The sequence below is a fragment of the Physeter macrocephalus genome, unplaced genomic scaffold (assembly GCF_002837175.3).
Source record: "Physeter macrocephalus isolate SW-GA unplaced genomic scaffold, ASM283717v5 random_598, whole genome shotgun sequence".
Lineage (NCBI taxonomy): Eukaryota > Metazoa > Chordata > Mammalia > Artiodactyla > Physeteridae > Physeter > Physeter macrocephalus.
The window spans coordinates 14,179-33,732 of record NW_021145873.1 but is presented as its reverse complement, the minus strand read 5'-3'; the positions used below and the strand labels follow the sequence as shown (position 1 = coordinate 33,732).

The window sequence follows — 19,554 nt, the reverse complement described above, 5'->3', positions numbered from 1 at the left end:
GCATTCAAGAGGACTGCAAGTTTAATAAAACACGAGTTCAATTAATTTTGTGCAGCTGAACTAAACTGAATGGAATGAGAGCTGGCAGAGCTCCTACTCAACACACTATAACGCTGATGGAGTAAAAATGAACGGAATCGCTGTTGGCTCCAGAGATACTACAGGCGCGCCCGCTCAAGCCACTCGCGTAGGCGCAGAGCCGGGCAGAAGGGGTGAGGCGGCCGGGTGCACCGCTCCGCGCAGGGATCCGCTCCGCCTTCTCCGGCCCCGCCCCCCATGCTTCAGTTCCCAGCCTTGCCACTAGGGGTGGCCGTGAAGCTGCGCGGCCCCGGTTTCCAGCCGGGCCCCTTTCCCAGCCGGGCCCAAGCATGGCTGCCCCCAGGACTGCGGGTCGGGAAGCCGCCGTGCTCGCGCTTTCCTGACAGCCCCTGGCTGCTGTGGTCTCCTTCTCTTCCCCAGGCCACTCCAGCAGACATGTTTGCCAAGGCCTTTCGGGTCAAGTCCAACACGGCCATCAAGGGGTCGGACAGGTGAGGGAGAGAAGAGCCTGCTCTGCCCACCAGGGCACCCAGACATCTCTCAAGCTCGGCTGGCTCACAGCCTTTTCTGGGCTGGGTCAGCCGACTTGGGGTGGAAGCCGAGGGGTACAGCCGGAGAAGGGACCCCGGGGGTGCGGGCAAGGGTGAGTTAGACGTGTTTTGAGGGTGAAGATGGAGAGGAGCCCTGATTTAAATCCCAGGCTGTCTTTTGTATATTTTAGTGAGTTTACGAGAAAGCGTAATTCAATCAGCGCGTATTGACTGCAGTCTGTTTAAGGTGTCGTGGAGGATGCAAAAATGAAGGAAAACGGGGTCCCTGCCCTACCAAGAGCTTTGAGTCCCTTGGGAGAGCTTAGATGGGGCACAGAGAACTACAAGTATACGAGAAGAGGTGTCTAGTGATTACCACTGGCAGGAGAGACAGATGGAGGGTGAGGTGAGAGAGGATAAGGCACATGTAGTAAGAACTGTATCTGTTCAGCTTTGCAAATGAAGGTATCACCTTGGGAATTTTGGAGCCAGTGTTCTATAGTTGTCATTCTTGGTGCCCTAGCAGAGCTGTTTAATCATAAGTTGACAGATTTGCCAAGCATATATGAGAAAGGAGTGGGTCTAAGAGCTATGTGTGGAGTCAGGAAGGCAGGGCTTAGTTTCCAGTGGCAGGCTAACTTGGGTTGCTTACCGGATCTCAGTTTTTTCATTTCTTTGTAAAATGGAAAGACATGTCCCAGGAACATGTGAAAATAGATGAGACATTGGATGAGAAAGAGAATAGGATGTTTTGGAAGAGTGAGAATAGGGCATCATCAACCAGTCTTTTTCTTGGCCCTCGTGATTTTATAGTAAGTCTTGAGTCCTCAATATTTATTAAAATCCATCCAGGCAGCATACATACCAGGTATGTGTGCTCTCTGCAGGAGAAAGCTTCGGGCCGATGTGACAGCTGTTTTCCCCACTCTTGGAACGGATCAGGTCTCTGAGTTAGTACCTGGAAAGGAAGAACTCAACATTGTGAAGTTGTATGCTCACAGAGGGGATGCAGTGACTGTGTACGTGAGTGGTGGTAACCCCATCCTATTTGAACTGGAGAAAAATCTATATCCGACAGGTATGGCAATGGGATGGAGATGGCCATTACTATGGTCCTTGCCTAATATCTGTTTCTCCTTGTTTCTTCCATTAATCTGTCTTCCTTAAAACAAATAAATGCGAAATCTCCCTAAGAATCTTTTTGGATTTAGTGTCCCTAGAATTGGGTCTTTCAAGATCAGAAACTGCTATAGAAGTGAGGGAAAAAAAGGGTTAACACAAAAAGAGGGTGGTTGCCAAGGGAAATTCTGAGGTGAAGAAACACTCATTTCTAGTGGGTTAACTAGGGATTGGAGCAGAGGTCGTGAAAAGGGTGGAGTTTCAGGGCATGTAAAAAATGCTTCTTAAAACTTGCACTAGTGGAATTTTCTTAAGATACTGAAGAGATACTGTGATGGGAAAGAAGCTGGGTTAATTAAACTCCATACCCAGCTGTCTTAGTGGTGGACTTTGGTTGAAATATCTCACAGGGATTCTTTCTTAGGCTCTGTCTGGCTCTCAGGATTCTTTGCTTGCTTTCTTTGTCACAGATCTCAGAGAGGCAGTGTCCTTTTCTCTTTTCCATGGCTGCTGACACCTGCTTTGTCACTTGGGGGCTTTTCTTCCTCCCAGCTTGGCTGCAGCAGTGCAGTGCAGTCTCCTACCCCAGGCCACCCCTGCCCCCACCCCGCTTTGCTGCTGTCCACATACGAGCCCTTTTTGATCTAAGGGTTTTACTGCTAATCTCTGTGGAAACAGAGAGAATAAAAATAATAAACATGGGAAAGTTTCAGAATTTCTTACAGGCTGGTGCCCTGGTTTCGGATTACTTGCTTCTGAGGTCATAAAAGGAATCCTCGTTGGGGCTCTGTCCCTACTTTTATCCACTATGGCCATTTTCGGCTGCTGCAATCCAGGTGGAACAATAGGTGCCTCCAAGTCTCAAGTGATACCCAGTTTCTTAAGTCTCCACCTTCTTCAAGACTGCAGCCTCGTTGAGAAGGGAGTCAGCCTGATGTAAACTATATGGAATGTGTTTCCCACAGGAAAAGGGGCACTCAGTTCCCAGAGAGGGGAAAAGGGATACTGGACAGGCAAAAGCAGATGTTCACTTCATCACTAGTTTTAGCCTTACACATAAATATCCAACTTCGGCAATTAAACAAACTCTTAAAGCTGTAGCTCACTTCATGTGTCTTCCGACCAGTAAAAGTGATAACTTCTCAAGATCGTAGATTGAGAGAAACTACTGCAAAGAGCTCAGTATAAATATGTAAAGAATGCAGGTCTCTAGGGCTGAAGTAAGCAAGGATTCTAAAGTAAATAGCATATAACATATAAACCGCTTCACAAACTTGGGGTAATCTAATAAAAAAAAATGCAACTTCTTTGGGCATCCCCTTACAACCTTCTCTCTAGCTTTGAGTTGAGTTTCTTTTCTACATCTTGCTTAATGTGCCCTTAGTGTCTGGCTTTACCATTCCCAAGGGGGTTGACTTTTGGGCAGTAAGTGTTTTCTGGCTCTCTTTTTGGACAGTGTACACCCTGTGGTCTTATCCTGATCTTCTACCAACATTTACAACATGGCCCCTGGTGCTTGAAAAACTGGTGGGGGGAGCAGGTAAGAGTATTTTCCTACATTCTGGATACTGGCTGAAACCTACTTAGTAAAGGCCAACTACTTTAATAAATGTACCCATTTTGTGCATTCATATGATTGAAAAATAGAATATTTCCCCCATGTCTGTTGCATCTCTTACTTGGCTGCTTCTATAAGCTCTCTGGGCCTCTCTGACCCTGCTGTAAGGCTTAAATAAGATAAGTGACATGAAAGTGCTTTGTGAACTGCCATATGCTATACTTTAGATTAATAAACTGAATTTAGGAAACCAGAATAAGATAGATCATGGAACTGGACCCTCAGCTTGGTGCTTCAATTTGACCACTAGTCTCCCAGAAGGAAAAGGTCTGATCCTCAGTTTGCCACTTTTTATTTTCATTATGAATAATGTAGTTGATGCCTAATAAATGTTTGTTTGTTGAGCGAATGAATAAATGATGAAGTAAACTGGGGTTAGTTGCAATGCTTTTGTTTCCTGCAGATTTGATGCTGCCAGGACTAGTGGTGCCCCCTGCTGGTCTGCCTCAGGTACAGAAGGGTGACCTCTGTGCCATTGCCTTGGTGGGGAACAGGTACTGTGCCAGTCAGCTGTGCCTATGGGGAAAAAACTTAGGGAAAACTTGGGAGGGGTGGGAATGACAACTTCACAGCATATGGATAAAGGATTAAAAGGAAAAACAGATTCTTCCTGAACGATCAGAGAGTGGAGAATGGCAGTGAGCCTGTGGGGTGTCCATACATCTGGGCCAAGTGTATTTGCTGCTGCTTCTTCTTTTTCAAAATTTATTTGTTTTTTTTCTACTTAAAAAATTTTTTTCTTAGATTTACAGAGGAGTTGCAAGTATAGTACAGAGTCCTGAAATACTCCTTACCCAGCTTCCTGTAATGATAACATCTTGTATAACCACAGTATAGTTATCAACACTAAGGAATTAACATTGGTACAGTCCTTTTGACACTATTACAGACTTTATGCATATTTCCCCAGTTTTCCCACGATGTCTTTTTTTCTTTTTTTGTGTTCAAGAATCCAGTCTAGGGTACCACATTGCATTTAGTTGTCATGTCTTCTTAGTCTCCTGTCTGTGACATTTTCTTGGTCTTTCCTGCCTTTCATGACTTCAACATTATTTTTGTCTAACATCCACATCATCATCCTCATCTTTTAATTATTTTTAATAGATTTATTGAGATATAGTTTTCATACTATAAAATTCACCTTTTTCAAATGTACAATTCAGTGATTTTTTTAAGTATATTTACAGGGTTGTTCAGCCATCACCACAGTGTCTCTTTTTTAAAATAAATTAGGAAGTAATCATATGAACAGTTCTGAAAAATCAGAACCCTCTCACCCCATAATTCTCTTCTCCTAGAAGTAACCATTATCATTCTGATGCATGTCCTTGTCAGCCTTCTTCAGTGCATATATACACGTGCATATAAAATGTATGGTTTGGGGTGTGTATGTTTAAAAATACAAATAAACAAACTTTATCCCTATTACTTTTTCACTTCAGGTAGTGGGGACATTTTCCATGTCAGCAAGCACAGATAAGCTGAATCTTTTTACCCGCTGTGGGGTGATGGGAAAAGTCCCCTCCTAGTGGACATTGTGGTTGCCTCTACTTTGTCTCTATCACAAACAAGATCTTCCTGATGCCTCTAGGGACATTAGTGCCAATATTTTTCTAAAGTAGATACTAAGAAGCAGAACTGTTTGGCTGAAAATCGTGTATGTTTTCTGTTGCCCTATAAAAATGCTGTGTCAGTTTTCCCTCCTACCTACAGGGTATATGGAGCCTGTTTCCTTACATGCTCACCGACACTGGATATGATGGGTCATTTTCATTTGTATCATCCTGAATGAAAAATGACATCTTATTATTTTACTCATTGCTTCTTTGAGAGAGAAACATGGTAGGCATGGGAGGGGTCAGTGTTTAAAGATCTTATTTTTGCTGCTCATATTCTCCTATTTTCCTTGAACCTTTTGGAACCAAGCACCTAGAAATGTTTCCTTCCTTGTTTACCTGTAGCAAAACTTGAAGTTGAAAAGAATGGTGAAATTATTGTTTTTTCCCCCCAGTATTCTATCCAAGATAGGAGAAAACTACATAAATGTGTATTTGGCCTCTCAGTTTGGCATTTAGAATGTATGTGGGAATGAAGCCTCGGTGGTTTATGGAAGGGGGTGAGGGTACAAGGGAGTTTACTAAAACTACAAGCCATGTTCGAGACTGAAGTTCTTGAGCCATTGACCATTCCAAGGGTGGAAGACAATGGCCCGTCTTTTAGGAACTGGGAAAGAAGCCAAATTCAAAGATTCTGTGGCAGGAACTGACCCATGGGCACAGTAAGTGGAGCCACCGGATTAGCAGACATTTTTTTGAAGTTCAGGTGTTGGGAAATCTGCCCTTGAATCGTCTCCCTTGGGTCCAGGCAACGTTGCCAGGCTTGTATATTCCCCTACTGTTAGCCAGCTGGACACCAATCCTTATAGGCGATGTGTGAGCATTGCTGAGTAACAGTGGGCTGACAGAGATTTCCCATTTGGGCTTTGGAAGTTTTTTGTAGTTATTGTAAATGTGGTTGTTTTTGATATTTTGGACACATCCAGTTCTTAGATAGATAGTTATACAGAGCAAGCCCTGTTATAAAGAACCAACTCAGAAGGAACCTTTAGTTGGTACCACTGTATCTCTCTTCTCTCTTCCCTGTGGCAACCCTCAGCCTAATTTATGGCATATGAATGGCCTCCCTTCTGAATTTCCATATAGGATGGCTATGCCTTTTTTAAGATAGGGGAGATAATTTATATTTTTGAAATTAAAGAAAGGGAACTTTAAATATCCTTCTGAGTCCTGCCTGGGTTTGATTCATAATAAGAATATAACAATGATAACATCAGTAGAGGAGTTACTTACACAGAAGGGAATATTTGGTCAAGGAATTTTTTTTTTTTTTTTTTTGTGGTATGCGGGCCTCCCTCTGCTGCGGCCTCTCCCGTTGCGGAGCACAGGCTCCGGACGCGCAGGCCCAGCGGCCATGGCTCACGGGCCCAGCCGCTCCGCGGCATGTGGGATCCCCCCAGACCGGGGCGCGAACCCGGTTCCCCTGCATCGGCAGGCGGACGCGCAACCACTGCGCCACCAGGGAAGCCCCTGGTCAAGGAATTTTTGAAAGTCATATGTGTAGGTAATTTGAATAAGATTGAGACTGCACTGAGTTTTAGCTCTGTGATGCAAGTGGATGCTTCAGATTTGCAACCGTGGTGCTTTGAACACATGTGTAGAAAGCTGGTCCTGACATGTGCCCTCCTGGAAGACTTTCCCTGACCCTCGTCTCTGGCCTCCTCCTTCTCAGAGCCCCCGTTGCCATCGGAGTTGCTGCCATGTCCACAACTGAGATGCTGACCTCAGGTCTGAAGGGAAGGGGCTTCTCTGTGCTCCACACCTACCAGGACCACTTGTGGTGGGTTCCATGCTTTTTCTGTTTTATAGGGAGCTGGGTGGGCGGAGAGAGCACAGGGCCTGGATTCAGAAGCGAGAGTTTTGATCCCTGCTGTGTCCTTAGTCAAGTTGCTGACCCCAGACATTAATTTCCTTGCAAAATGTGGAGAAAAGATTTTTTTTTTGCCTGTTTAGAAAAGAAATTACAGATAACTTTATTTTCTAGGTGAACTGTAGAATCCTAGGCCTGGAAGAAGGCCTTAGGGATTGTCTTCTCTGCCTCTCAGTACAGTGATATTCTTTATTTTTATGGCACTGGTCGATCTGGCCTTTTCTGCCATGTACATTTAGGCATTTTCTGACCCCATGATGAGTGCTCGGGGATTCTCACATCTGAATCCAAATCAAAGTAGAGTAGATCCTCAGGAACCAGGGTGATATAACCTGATTACTTTCATGTTGTTCAAGTTTCACATTTCGGATCTCCTTCTCATTATGGAACTTGCACTTTCTAACTGTGACAGTTGCTCTCTGGAGCTGTATGTGAGTTTATTTTCTGGTTATTTTCTTGTCATTTAACCAAAATAGTAAGTAGTGCTTTTCTTGAAAGCAGTATACCTGGTCTTTTGGCCAAGTGTTGTGGCCTGTTGGTATAGATTTACCCTTACATTTTTAGTCAGTCTTGGAGTTACTTATTTTACAAGTATTGGCCAAGCCCTGCTTTGCTGGAGGTACAGCCTCATCAGTCTGGGTTTCAGCAGGCATTTGAGGGCTGCTTACTCACGTACTCCCAGCACCTTGTTTTCTGACTGTTAGTCTGGGCAATTAAGGTCCTGTTGTCTAAATTGTTTTTTTATAAATTTATTTATTTTATTTATATTTATTTTTGGCTGCGTTGGGTCTTTGCTGCTGCATGTGGGCTTCTCACTGCGGTGGCTTCTCTAGGTGCACGAGCTTCAGTAGTTGTGGCATGCTGGCTCAGTAGTTGTGGCGCACGGGCTCAGTCTCTGTGGCATATGGGATCTTCCCGGACCAGGGCTCGAACCCGTGTCCCCTGCATTGGCAGGCAGATTCTTAACTACACTGCGCCACCAGGGAAGCCCGTCTAAATTGTTTTATCAGTGGCTGCCTCAGTCTCCCCTCCTCCCACCCTTTGAAAATGCTTATGGTATTTACCTGATCAGAATAGCCTAAACATATGCTCCGGCCTCACTAGTAGCCATACTAATAAGCCTTGCTGCAGCTGTTAGTAAAACTTTGTTTGACTTGCATAATCTTAGTTAACATAAAGCTTTTTGCTTTCACCGCTCTGCTACGTGGCATCCCTTTTTTTGCTGTCTTCATAAGGCTTAGTGGCATAAAACCATTGTAATCTCTACTCTACAGGTTAGATTGCATTCTTCTTTTTCAATTGAGGTATAGTTGACGTACAATGTTGTGTTAGTTTCAGGTGTACAGCCAAGTGATTCTAGTGATCATTAGTACATCTAGTGATTCTAGATATAGATATATACATATATGTTCTTTTTCAGATTCTTTTCCATTAAAGGTTATAGTTCCCTGTGCTTCCATTAAAGGTTATTACAAGGTATTGAATATAGTTCCCTGTGCTATACAGTTGGTCCTTGTCATTTATCTATTTTAGATTGCATTCTGATTTAACACAGAAGCAACTGTTTTTGCAGTCTTGAGCAGTCCAGGTGTTTGTAATTTGTTCCATACGCTCAACCTTGGGTTTGTATTTCACCAAAATGGTACTACAGATGTGTTTGCAATCTTAATTTGGTTATTTAATTCAAAATGGTTTTATTTTTAATTTATATGAAGGGAATACTTTGGAAGGGGAGCTCCACTTTAACTATGTTGTCTTTAATTATTCTCTGTCCCTGAATTTCTGTTAATAATATTATTATTCCTTTGGGTTAAGGAGGAGGCAAGAATTACTCTCCCCATTTCAGAGATGAGGAAACTGAGGCATGGGACTTCTCTGGGCCCAGAATTGGAAACAGATTTGAGAGGCACACCCAGATTCTCTGGCCTCTCCTGGACACCCCTGCCCGTGGGTCTTACTCTCTCTGGACCCCCGCTGACCCCCTGACCGGGGCTGGAGAGTGTTGTGGCTGCTGCTCAGTGTTTCTGACATGAGGTTTTTGCAGGCGATCTGGAGACAAGTCCTCTCCACCATCCATTGCTCCACTGGCCCTGGATCCCCCAGATCTCAGTGAAGAGAAGGGGTCTGTCCAGGCAGACACCGCCTTGCAGGGAGACATGAGGCGCCTGACCCTGGAGGGAGAGGAGGAGGAGGAGGGGGAGGTTCAGCAGAGGTGTGGGGAGAAGTCCCTGTTGGAAGCCACAGAAGACCCCAGTGTCGGGGGCCTGAACCCAGACCTCACGGACGGCAAGACCCTTCAAGGTACAGCTCTGGCAGAAGTAGGGCACTCTCCTCTCAGTGTAGGAGACTTAAGTGCTCTGCTCTGCTTCTGACTGGAGTGGCACCATAGCTCCGGGAGGGGAGGAGAAAGTCCTTATTTTTGGTGAGGGTGGTGCCACAGCCCTTTGCCATCTTACCTGGGAGTCTTCCGCATATGTTGCGTTTCCCTGGATACCCGTCAGCTCTGCTATTTGGACTGTTCCCAGCTACACGGCCCTCTTAGTTTTCTTCTGGCTCTGACTTCTCTATCAGAGAAGCATCTGTGCCTGGCTGGGTGGGACTTTGTGGCCTGACCCCTTCTGTGGGGTCAGACCTCTGTAAAGGCTCAGTGTTCTAGAGAGTCTGGGAGCTTTGGTGCCTGGGAATGGGCTCCTTCAGAGCTGAGGGGTGAGGTACGGATGTCACCGTGCGGGGAGTTTACTTGTGCTGCGCGGGCCTTGCGGCCCTCAGGAAGGATGTGGTTCTTGTCTTTTCCTTGCAGAGCAAATGGACGAACTGTTGCAGAGATGCTTCTTGCGTGCTTTGAAGCACCGCGTCAAAAAGGCTGACCTCCCTTTACTCACCAGCACTCTCCTGGGCAGCCACATGTTCTCCTGCTGGTATGGAAGGCATGGTGTGGGCCGGGGGCCGGGGGCCGGGCCTGTCTCTTGCTCTTTGGTGGTAGGGTGGGACAAGGCTGATGGGGGAATTGTTTTAGGGACATGATGTGGAAGGAGTGAAGTGGAGGGTTGATCTAGCAAATACTGAGTTTTAAAGACTTAAGTTTTAGCCAGTGAAAGGATGTTGAGGAAATGAAGGTTAAAATTCGCAAGGCGCTTTGAGCACTGCCTCTGCTGTGGTGATTCTGGGCTCTTTTACGGATCGGGCAGCATGTCCGGCCCCGGAAGGGCCCTGGGGCAGCCTGTTTGTCTGGAGGCTTCAATCCCCTCACACCTTCCTGAGGAGTAGGTGGGCCCGATTAGGTTGTGTCAGCAGGAAGAATCGGTGTGAGCCCCCCACCCGACCCTCACACACAGCCAACAGCAGAGGGGGTGTCGCGTGCGGGTGGAACCTGGACTTTGAAGACAGAGCCATCTGGGCTCAAAAGCCAGCTCCCCAGGGTATTGGAGCCACGGCTTCTCTGAGCCCTGATTTCCAACACTTGTAAGATCGCTGTCAAGATTGAATAACCTGACATTTAATAAGCACCCAGTAAATATGATCATGTCAGGAGATTTGCTCATTGATTTTCTCCTCAAGTCTGAACTTCTTTCTTTTTGAGAATTTTGCTCTCTTTTTTAAAAAAAGTGGTTTTAATGTAATTCTCTTCCTTTACATGTGAGCTTCTTTAAGGCATTCTATACAAGTATGGGGGCTGGAGTGTGTGGCAGGATACTTGGTAATTTGTCCTGACCTTGCTGGGTTGCAAGTAACTGGGAAGGGGGTAGAGGTTCTTAACCTGGGGTGGGTTCTAGAAGGGATCCCTATGAATCCCACTGCTTTTGCTTTTCACATTTTGAGAGAAGATGTGTACGTTCTGGGGAGATAGAATGATTACAGCTTTCATTAGGGATCTTTCCCCCAAAGCTAACAGTCTATAAAGAGTCAGATAGTAATTATTTTAGGCTTTGCAGGCCCTACAGTCTCTATTGCAACTGTGCAAGTCTGCCATTGTGGCAGTAAAGCAACCATAGACAGTAGATGAATGGGCATTGCCAGATTTGGCCTGCAGGATGTGCTTTGCCTTGCTGCCACAGTGAGCTTGGTGTTGCATAGGCTCACCTAGAGGTGAAACTTCTGAGGCCACAGAAGGTTGTCTAGTTTGAAAGGAATCTAAAGCTGTATCTGGTACAGTAGCCACAAGCCAGGTGTGGCTATTTAAATTTAAATTAATTAAAATTTAAAATTCAGCTCCTTAGTCACATTAGTCACGTTTCAAGTGCTTAATAGCCACATTTGTCTAGTGGCCACCACGTTGATAGCAGAGAACATTCCATCTTTACAGAAAGGCCTATTGGACTGCAAGGATCTGGAGCAGCTAAAGTCTGCATCTCTCTCTGATGCTGCCAATGGGCAGAGATCTCTGGAACAGCGGCCTTTTTCTGAACATACAGGAGGAAGGCTGAGGAAAATGTCCTCCTCTCAGTGTCAGGCAGGCCGTACCACTACTGCTTTGTTAGCTTAACTTGCCTTTTCCATCTGCCATCAGCCCCGAAGGACGACAACTGGACATAAAGAAGTCAAGCTACAAAAAGGTAAGCGGGTCCCTTCTCCGCATACCCACACAGGGAGCTGTGTAGGGGCACACGTGGCGTGAGCTGGTGGACATGGGGAAGCCCTATCTGCAGGGCTGAGGCTAGAATTAAGCTTTTTGATTCCAGGTATAGGGGGCGGAAGAAAACTCTCCCTGGGCTGAGGCAGTTGGGTGGGCACCCACTCCCCTCTCTCCTTCCCACCCCTTTATATCTGATCCAAGTTCTGAAAGGCTTCACCGGTAGGGGCCCTTCACTTCCTAACTGGATGAGGACAGGGACTGTCCCACGTCCCTCCCCGGGACCTGCCTAGCTCGGTGTCTGGCATGTCTCAGGTGCTCAGTGTGTGTGCAGAGTCGATGAGGTCCCCTACCACTGGCCCTCTCTCCCTTAGCTCTCTAAGTTCCTGCAGCACATGCAGCAGGAGCAGATTATACAGGTGCAGGAGCTGAGCAAAGGGGTGGAGAGCATTGTGGCTGTGGACTGGAAGCACCCGAGGTGAGTGCAGGGGGCCTGGTCACCGCAGCTCATTTGGCCCCAGGGCACCTGGGCCACGGACCGGGAATCGCCAAGACGCTAGTATAAAATGTGTTTTTTCTTTCCTTCTGCTGGGTTTTAGGATCACATCTTTCGTCATACCCGAGCCCTCCCCGACCTCCCAGACAATCCAGGAGGGTAGCAGGGAACAGCCCTATCACCCTCCAGATATAAAATCCCTCTACTGTGTCCCAGCCAGCATGACCCTGCTCTTCCAGGAGTCTGGCCACAAGTGAGTTTTTGGAGAGCAGCCCTTCTCTGCCTGCTTGGTGTTCTGGCCTATAATCCTTTCAGCCTGAGTAGTGTTCTTCTGTGACTGGCAAAACCTGCTCTGCCCCCTCCTCCCTTTCTCCCAGATCCAGCTTCAAGCCTCCTTCCCCTGGGAAGGGTCTCTGGACTAAGTGAATGAGAGAGTAGGTCTCTCCCTTTTCTACCTGTAATTATTCTTCACACGGCCCTGCTGGCCCCAGGCAGGAAAAGGGAAGAACCCAGAGGTCGAGCAGCTGAGGACAGCGCCCTGCTGAGCAGGAAGTGAATCTTGGTATTTACAGTTTGTCTCCCAGAATAGCGTGAGTAACGCCCCGGGTCACTTCTCACCTAGGAAGGGGAGCATCCTCGAGGGCAGTGAGGTCCGAACGATCGTCATCAACTACGCCAAGAAAAATGACCTGGTTGATGCAGACAACAAAAAGTGAGTGGATGGGGAGGAGAGCTCGCCCCATATCCTTCAGTGTTCATCTTCAGAATACATGGAGGGTGGCTGGGAGGGAGGGGTGCAGGAGATCACAGACTTCTAGAAATAATCAAGGCCAGTGGTTTCTAAACCATAGGCTGCGGACACTTAGAGCTGTGGTCTAAGGTAGTCAGATCCAGATATGCTGTCAACATTGACTGTAGCCTGAATAAGCATCATCTCATATGTATCTACTGTTGATTTTCAAATGCACTTGCTCTTGTGAGGGACAAAATGCAAACTTTAAAAAATTTTATCAAAGTCATCTTAGCTTTTTGGTATTCTCTATTTTCTTAGTAAGTGGATATAGAAGGTAAATTACTAAATGAAGAGTGTTCCATTAATTTTTTTTTTTTAATTTCAAAAGATACCCTCATGATCAAAAAGTTGGGAACTACTGGCTTAATCATGGTTAGTTAGTAGCGGAAGTGAGCCAGGATCCCGGTCTTCGGATTTTTTTCCCATCCCACTTTCCCCTCCACTGCCTGTTTCTCCTTTGTTCTAGGAAAGCAGACATGTACCTCCCATCCAGAGGGTACATTGCTTCATGAACTGTGAACCCCTAATTGGTTCTAATAATCCTGAATGACTTTAAACAACACATAACACATGAATCCTGAGTGGACCCTGGGATCAGAAGGGGTGGGGCTAGGAGTTCTTTATTGCCTTTTCTTTCCCTTTAGTCTTGTGAAATTGGATCCCATCCTATGTGACTGCATCTTAGAGAAAGGTGAACAGCACACAGTCATGAAGCTTCCATGGGACAGTCTCCTGAACAGGTAGTGGGGATTGGCAGCCCCTCCCCAATGTTTCCATCCCCTCCCCTTAATGTCTATCACATTGGACTTCAGAATTGTCCCTCTCATCATCCCTGACTTTCTTTCCATAATTCACACCATGTCAGTCTACGTAAACACAAGCTTGGGTAATTCTGATGTGGAGGGTCTTTGGAGCGATTTGAGCCAACACAGTATAGAAGAACTTGAGAAGGAGAGAGAAGAAGAACATTAATTAGAAATAAGAGCTTCAAAAAAAGAAGGTGTGGGTGGCGGGTGGGGATTGTCTTAAAGTCTTTTCAAAGGAAGGATTCTTATGTTCTTTCTTTTCTGTAGACCCAAAACTGAAAATAACTTCTATAAGGAGTTAGTAAGCTATAGCCTGTGGGCCAAATCTGGCCCTGCTACCTGTTTTTGTGAATAAGGTTTTATTGGCACGCAGCCACACCCATTTGTTTACATATTATCTGTGCTGCTTTCCTGCTAAATGGCAGAGTTGAGTAATTTCAAGAGACCATATGGCCCTTGAAAGCCTAAAATATTTACCACCTGGCCCTTTCTAGAAAAAGATTGTCAATCCCAATATGTATGCTAGCAAAAGAAAATCTGGTTAGACAAAAGGTAGAAATTCCTTGTGGTAAAGGTGTCTGTAAATGATGCATGATTGCAGCATGTCAGAAATGTGAAGCAGCACTTTATTCTGCTGGGTAAGGGAGACTCTTGAGATAGTAAACTCCACAAGCCCGCCTGGGCAGGTTTTCAGAAGGCCAGGCGAGTGGGCAGTTTCTAGGGGCTCGAGTCTCAGATGTTCCCTTCCCTGAGTCAGTGGGTCTTGACTGTGGCCACACTTTGGGGAGCTTTAAAAAAATGAATCTTCCTGATCAGAGTTTCTGACTTAATTGGTCTGGGGTTTAGCTCCCTAGCTGATTTGAATGATTCTACTGTGCAGGCAGAGGTGAACCGCCACCTGTAAGACCAGCTTCCATCTAGCTGTCTGCTGGGAATGGGATATGAGGAAATGGTTTCTGCTGGCTTTATCAGTCACCAACTCATTAACTCCCGTTTCAGATGTTTGGAAAAACTGCAGCCTGCCTATCAAGTGACCTTTCCGGGACAAGAGCCCATTGTGAAGAAAGGCAAAATCTGCCCAATTGACATCACCCTAGCACAGAGAGCTTCTAACAAAAAGGTAATTTTTAAAAGACACAACGTTTGAAGATGGTGATTTAATGTCCCTGCTAAGTTCTAGTCTCTCTAATGTGATCGGAGGTTTTTAGATTGGCCTTAAACGCCTCAAAGATTGTTTAGGAAACACCCATGTTTGTGTGACTGGGCTAGGCCCTATGTAAAACAGGTAAAGCTGACCCCCTCCCTCACTGCTCTCTAGGATTTTGTACTAGGAAACTTGCTAGAGCCTGGTTCTAAAAGTAAACAAGATCTTATATTTATTTTTTTCTTAGAACTATGGTATGGGCTTTCAGCTCTTACTCATTCTGTTACCTCTTGGGCATTGCTCAGTGAAAATAACTACTAAAGAATCGCTGAAGGAGGGAGTTCCCTGGTGGTGCAGTGGTTAAGAATCTGCCTGCCAATGCAGGGGACATGGGTTCGATCCCTGGCCTGGGAAGATCCCACATGCTGCGGAGCAACTAAGCCCATGTGCCACAACTATTGAGCCTGTGCTCTAGAGCCCGCGTGCCGCAACTACTGAGCCCACATGCCACAACTGCTGAAGCCCACGTGCCGCAACTACTGAAGCCCGCGTGCCTGGAGCCTGTGCTCCGCAACAAGAGAAGCCACCGCAAGGAGGAGCCCGTGCACCACAACGAAGAGTAAACCCTGCTTGCCGCAACTAGAGAAAGGCCGCACGCACCAATGAAGACGCAACGCAGCCAAAAGAGAAAAAAAAAAAAAGGAAAGAAAAAAAGAATCACTGAAGGAACTGAGCGTGTTTAGCTTGGCAACACAAAGTCGTAGGGAACAAATTACATCTGTCCTCAAACATGTGAAAAGCTGTACTTGGGAAAAGGAGTGCACTTATTTTGTATGCCTTGAGAAGACAGAAATAAGATTACTGGGTAGAAATCCCAAGAAGACAGACTTGGGTTCAAAATAAAGAACTTTCTAGTAGTGTGTGGTTATGAATGTGGGCTTTGAGATTAGAGACCTGGGTTCCAGTGTGGCCTTTGCCTTGCTGCTTGACCTTGAGCAAGTTACTTAATGTCGTTTTGCCTGAGTTTCCTTATATGAAGAATGGGGATAATACCTACCTCATAAGGCACTGTGAGGATCAAATGAAGGAATATATGTGGGTGAAGCACTTAGAATAGTACTTGGCATATAAACATTCAATAAATGAGAACCAAACAATGATAACCTTAATAATTAGCAATAGCCGCCATTTCTTGAATGTGTAATTATGTGTGATGATGGTTTTGTCTTTATGTTAAAAAGAGCCCTTGTCTTTTGGCGATACATACTGAAATATTTGTAGACGAGATCTGATGTCTAGGGGGATTTGCTTTAAAGTAACACAGGAATGGGGGTGGGTGGGGATATAGATGAATCAAGGTTGGTCATGAGTTGATAAATTCGTGATGGGTACACGGGAGCTCATTGTACTATTCTACTTTTATTTATGTTTTAAATTCTCCATTAAAAACAAAACTTTAAAAAAAGTATATGAATTTTTTCATTATTAAATTTGTTGTGGTGATCAATGATATGTGATCTTTGATGTTACTATTGTGAAAAAGGTTACAACTCGTTGAAGGCTCAGGTGATGGGTAGCACTTTTTAACAATAAGGTATTTTTAAATTAAGGTATATACTTTGTTTTTTAAGACACAATATTATTGCAAACTTAACGGTATAGTGAGAACATAACTTTTAAAAATATTTCATTGAAGTACAGTTGATTTACAATGTTGTGTTAATTTCTGCTGTACAGCAAAGTGATTCAGTTATACATATATATATTCTTTTTCGTATTATTTTCCATATGGTTTATCACAGGATATTGAATATAGTTCCCTGTGCTATACACTAGGCCCTTGTTATTTATCCATCCTGTACTTACTAGTTTGCATCTGCTAGTCCCAAACTCCTAATCCTTCCCTTACCCACCCGCCTCCCCCTTGGCAACCACAAGACTGTTCTCTATGTCTGTGAGTCTGTTTTCTGTTTCATAGATAAGTTCATTTGTGTTGTATTTTAGATTCCATATATAAGTGATAGCATATGGTATTTGTCTTTCTCTTTCTGACTTACTTCGCTTAATGTGATAATCTCTAGGTCCGTCCATGTTGCTGCAAATGGCATTATTTAATTCTTTTTTATGGCTGAGTGATATTCCATTGTATATATGTACCACATCTTCTTTATCCATTCATCTGTAAATAGAATGATAGATAGGTTGTTTCCATGTCTTGCCTATTGTAAATAGTGATGCTATGAGCATAGGGGTACATGTATCTTCTCGAGTTATAGTTTTGCCTGGGTATATGCCCAGGAGTGGGATTGCTAGATCATATGGTAGTTCTATTTTTAGTTTTTTGAGGAACCTCCATACTGTTCTCCATAGCAGCTGTACCAATTTACATTCCCACCCAGGGTGTAAGAGGGTTCCCTTTTCTCCACGCCCTCTCCAGCATTTGTTATTTGTAGACTTTAATGATGGCCATTCTGAACAGTGTGATGTGGTACCTCATTGTGGTTTTGATTTTCATGAGAACGTAACTTTTATATGCACTGGGAAAACAAAAATTCATGTGACTCATTTTACTGTGATACTCGCTTTATCATGGTGGGTCTGGAACCGAATCCACAATACCTCTGAGGTGTACCTGTATTGGATGGGGTAGAAAGAAAAAATCAATTTAGAAGCACAAAAATTAATTATTTGGATGAGGGTACCATGGTTGTAGGCATGGTGAACATAGGGGGTGAGGAGGCTTCTGAGGCCCCGGAAGGTTTCTGGAGGGGAGGGCATATGGTCTGTACCCACCATCAGTCTTCTGTCCCCCACAGGTGACTGTGGTCCGGAACTTGGAGGCCTATGGTCTGGACCCATGCTCGGTGGCTACCATCCTCCAGCAGCGATGCCAGGCTAGCACTACTGTCACTCCTGCCCCTGGGACCAAGGACATCCTGCAGGTTCAGATCCAGGGAAATCAGATCCACCACCTCGGCCGACTGTTGCTCGGTGAGCACCCCCTCTTAAGAAGCAGACACATTGGTCTAACTTTGGCAAAGATCTTCCTACCAACTCAACTCACCCTAGTGAATTTACCATATATCTAGCTTTTAGCAGCCAGAGAGAGGTGGAACTAATGTTTGAACTAGATCCTTTAGCCCCCAAATTCACTGTTTTCTCCACCATGCTAGTAGAGTAGTTTTCTTCCTGGTTTTCCTTTTTTTGTAAGACATTTGTTGAGCACCCAAACTCTGCTGGGCACTTTGCTGGGCTTTTTGCAGGCTTGGTCTCTCTGAATCATAATGATGCTGCAGAACTGTTTCTGTTTTGCAGATGAGGAAACTAAGTTTCAGTACTTTGCGATGAGATATTCAGCTGTTCGGTGCTGCAGCTGGGCTCTGAACTTTGATTTGCTTGACTCCCGAGCCTAGGTTCTTTCTACCAACCCTGAGTCACCCAGCCTCCAGTCTGTCCTCAATTCCAGCTGCCGGAGTCAGCTTCCTAAAACAATGTGATCACATCACTCCTCTCTGAAAAACTTTTTATATCTCCTTAATGCCTTCAGAATAAACTCGTAAGCTCAATAAACAAGACCCTCCCAGCCCAACCCCATCTTCCATCCGGGTTCTCTGGCAGGTCCCTGATCCCCACGCCAGGCTTCAGCCGCGCTGATCTCCTTTGCTGTTCCCCGTGTGCACCTGCACATTCACACCTGGATGCTTTCCTCTGTGTTGTCCCCTCACCTTGCATGGCCTCTCACAGCCTGACCTTAAAGGCTCATTGGCCCAGCTCAGGGGTCACAGGAAGCCTGTCTTAGAACATGTCCCTTTTTTTTTCTGTTTCCTTAAATTGACATTTAAAAAACTGCTAACATAGTACTTTCCAATTGTGTTTATATTTCTGGTTAGTGTCTACAACTTGGCCAATTTATTCTGTTGTCTGAACTCCCTGTTAGACTGAACTTCTTGAATCAGAGACCTTACCTTTTTCATCCTTTTTTCATGCCCAGGGTCTGGCCCATAGTAAATGCTCAATAAGCAAATTTATTTTATGGTCTAAGGCAGTACCCAGCAGTTAACTTTTACAGTTGAGCCCCTTTAAGTGAAAAACCCCGTATGAAATACAGAGGAAAAAAGATAAACACATGACTGAACTCAGACACACACATTCTCTCTTGTGAGAAAATTATAAGTGCCTGAAGTACACCTAGAAGGTAGCTATCAACGTGAAAATTGCTGAAATACACACTTCATCCTCGAGGTGTAAGGATAAATGGTCCATTCCCGTTGCAGTTGAGTTTGAGCTGGGTGTAGAAGAGCAGGTCATATGCTGGAGATGGTTTGAACTGAGAGTTGACAGCAGGAACGAGCACACAGTGGGGCAAGAGGGCCAGGAGGTAGCTGTGCGGATTGGGGACCTTGGAGGTCGGGGCCCAGGAGGGTCATTGTAGACAGAGGGGAGGGGGTTGCGGGGAGGAGAGCATACACATGCCTCACTGAGGAGTTTCTGCCTTTTGGATTGTAGAAGAGTATCGGCTTCCTCGAAAACACATCCAGGGCCTGGAAAAGGCCCCCAAACCTGGCAAGAAGAAGTGACAGACTCTTGTTTCAGGTGGTTGATCCAGAGGAAATCCAAGCTATGGGCTGGTAATTTATATGAGTATTTTCTGCTTTTGCAAATTAAAAAAATATATAATTCTGTACCAAAATAAATTTTTATTCTAATCTAAATTTGATTTCCCTCTTGTTTCCTCCACTCAGCTAAAATGTTGTACGAAGTTTTCAGATCAGAAGCCATTTTAAATGGACACTCAAGGCCGTTGTGGAGTGCCTTTTCCATTCATGTGGTTTCAGGCATTTTAGTTCGTCCTCTGCTTTCAAGGCTGAATAGCCCATCCAGAGTTCAGGCAGGTGGGCCCTTCCCATTTTTAAAGTCCCTCTGCCAAATATTCAACAGCCTCTTGCTGTTCTT

General features: G+C 45.1%; 1 protein-coding gene across 3 annotated transcripts; it reads left to right on the top strand.

Annotated features, from left to right (window-relative positions):
• The first annotated feature begins 334 nt into the window (after positions 1–334).
• Positions 335–19,313, top strand: EIF2D (eukaryotic translation initiation factor 2D). 3 transcript variants are annotated; one of them, XM_007100335.4, is made up of 15 exons: positions 335–530; positions 1,457–1,647; positions 3,145–3,228; positions 3,710–3,800; positions 6,595–6,702; positions 8,837–9,093; positions 9,593–9,710; positions 11,300–11,345; positions 11,737–11,840; positions 11,962–12,111; positions 12,481–12,570; positions 13,296–13,391; positions 14,457–14,577; positions 17,418–17,592; positions 19,108–19,313. In XM_007100335.4, exons 1-15 carry the CDS (start codon positions 475–477, stop codon positions 19,176–19,178), a joined length of 1,758 nt encoding a protein of 585 aa, XP_007100397.1. In that variant the 5' UTR covers positions 335–474; the 3' UTR covers positions 19,179–19,313. The 3 variants fall into 3 exon arrangements, with proteins under 3 accessions (XP_007100397.1, XP_007100398.1, XP_007100400.1); XM_007100336.4 differs by lacking the exons at positions 17,418–17,592; positions 19,108–19,313 and adding an exon at positions 14,849–15,923 and having other exon boundaries at positions 363–530; XM_007100338.4 differs by lacking the exon at positions 335–530 and having other exon boundaries at positions 1,495–1,588.
• The last annotated feature ends 241 nt before the right edge of the window (positions 19,314–19,554 follow it).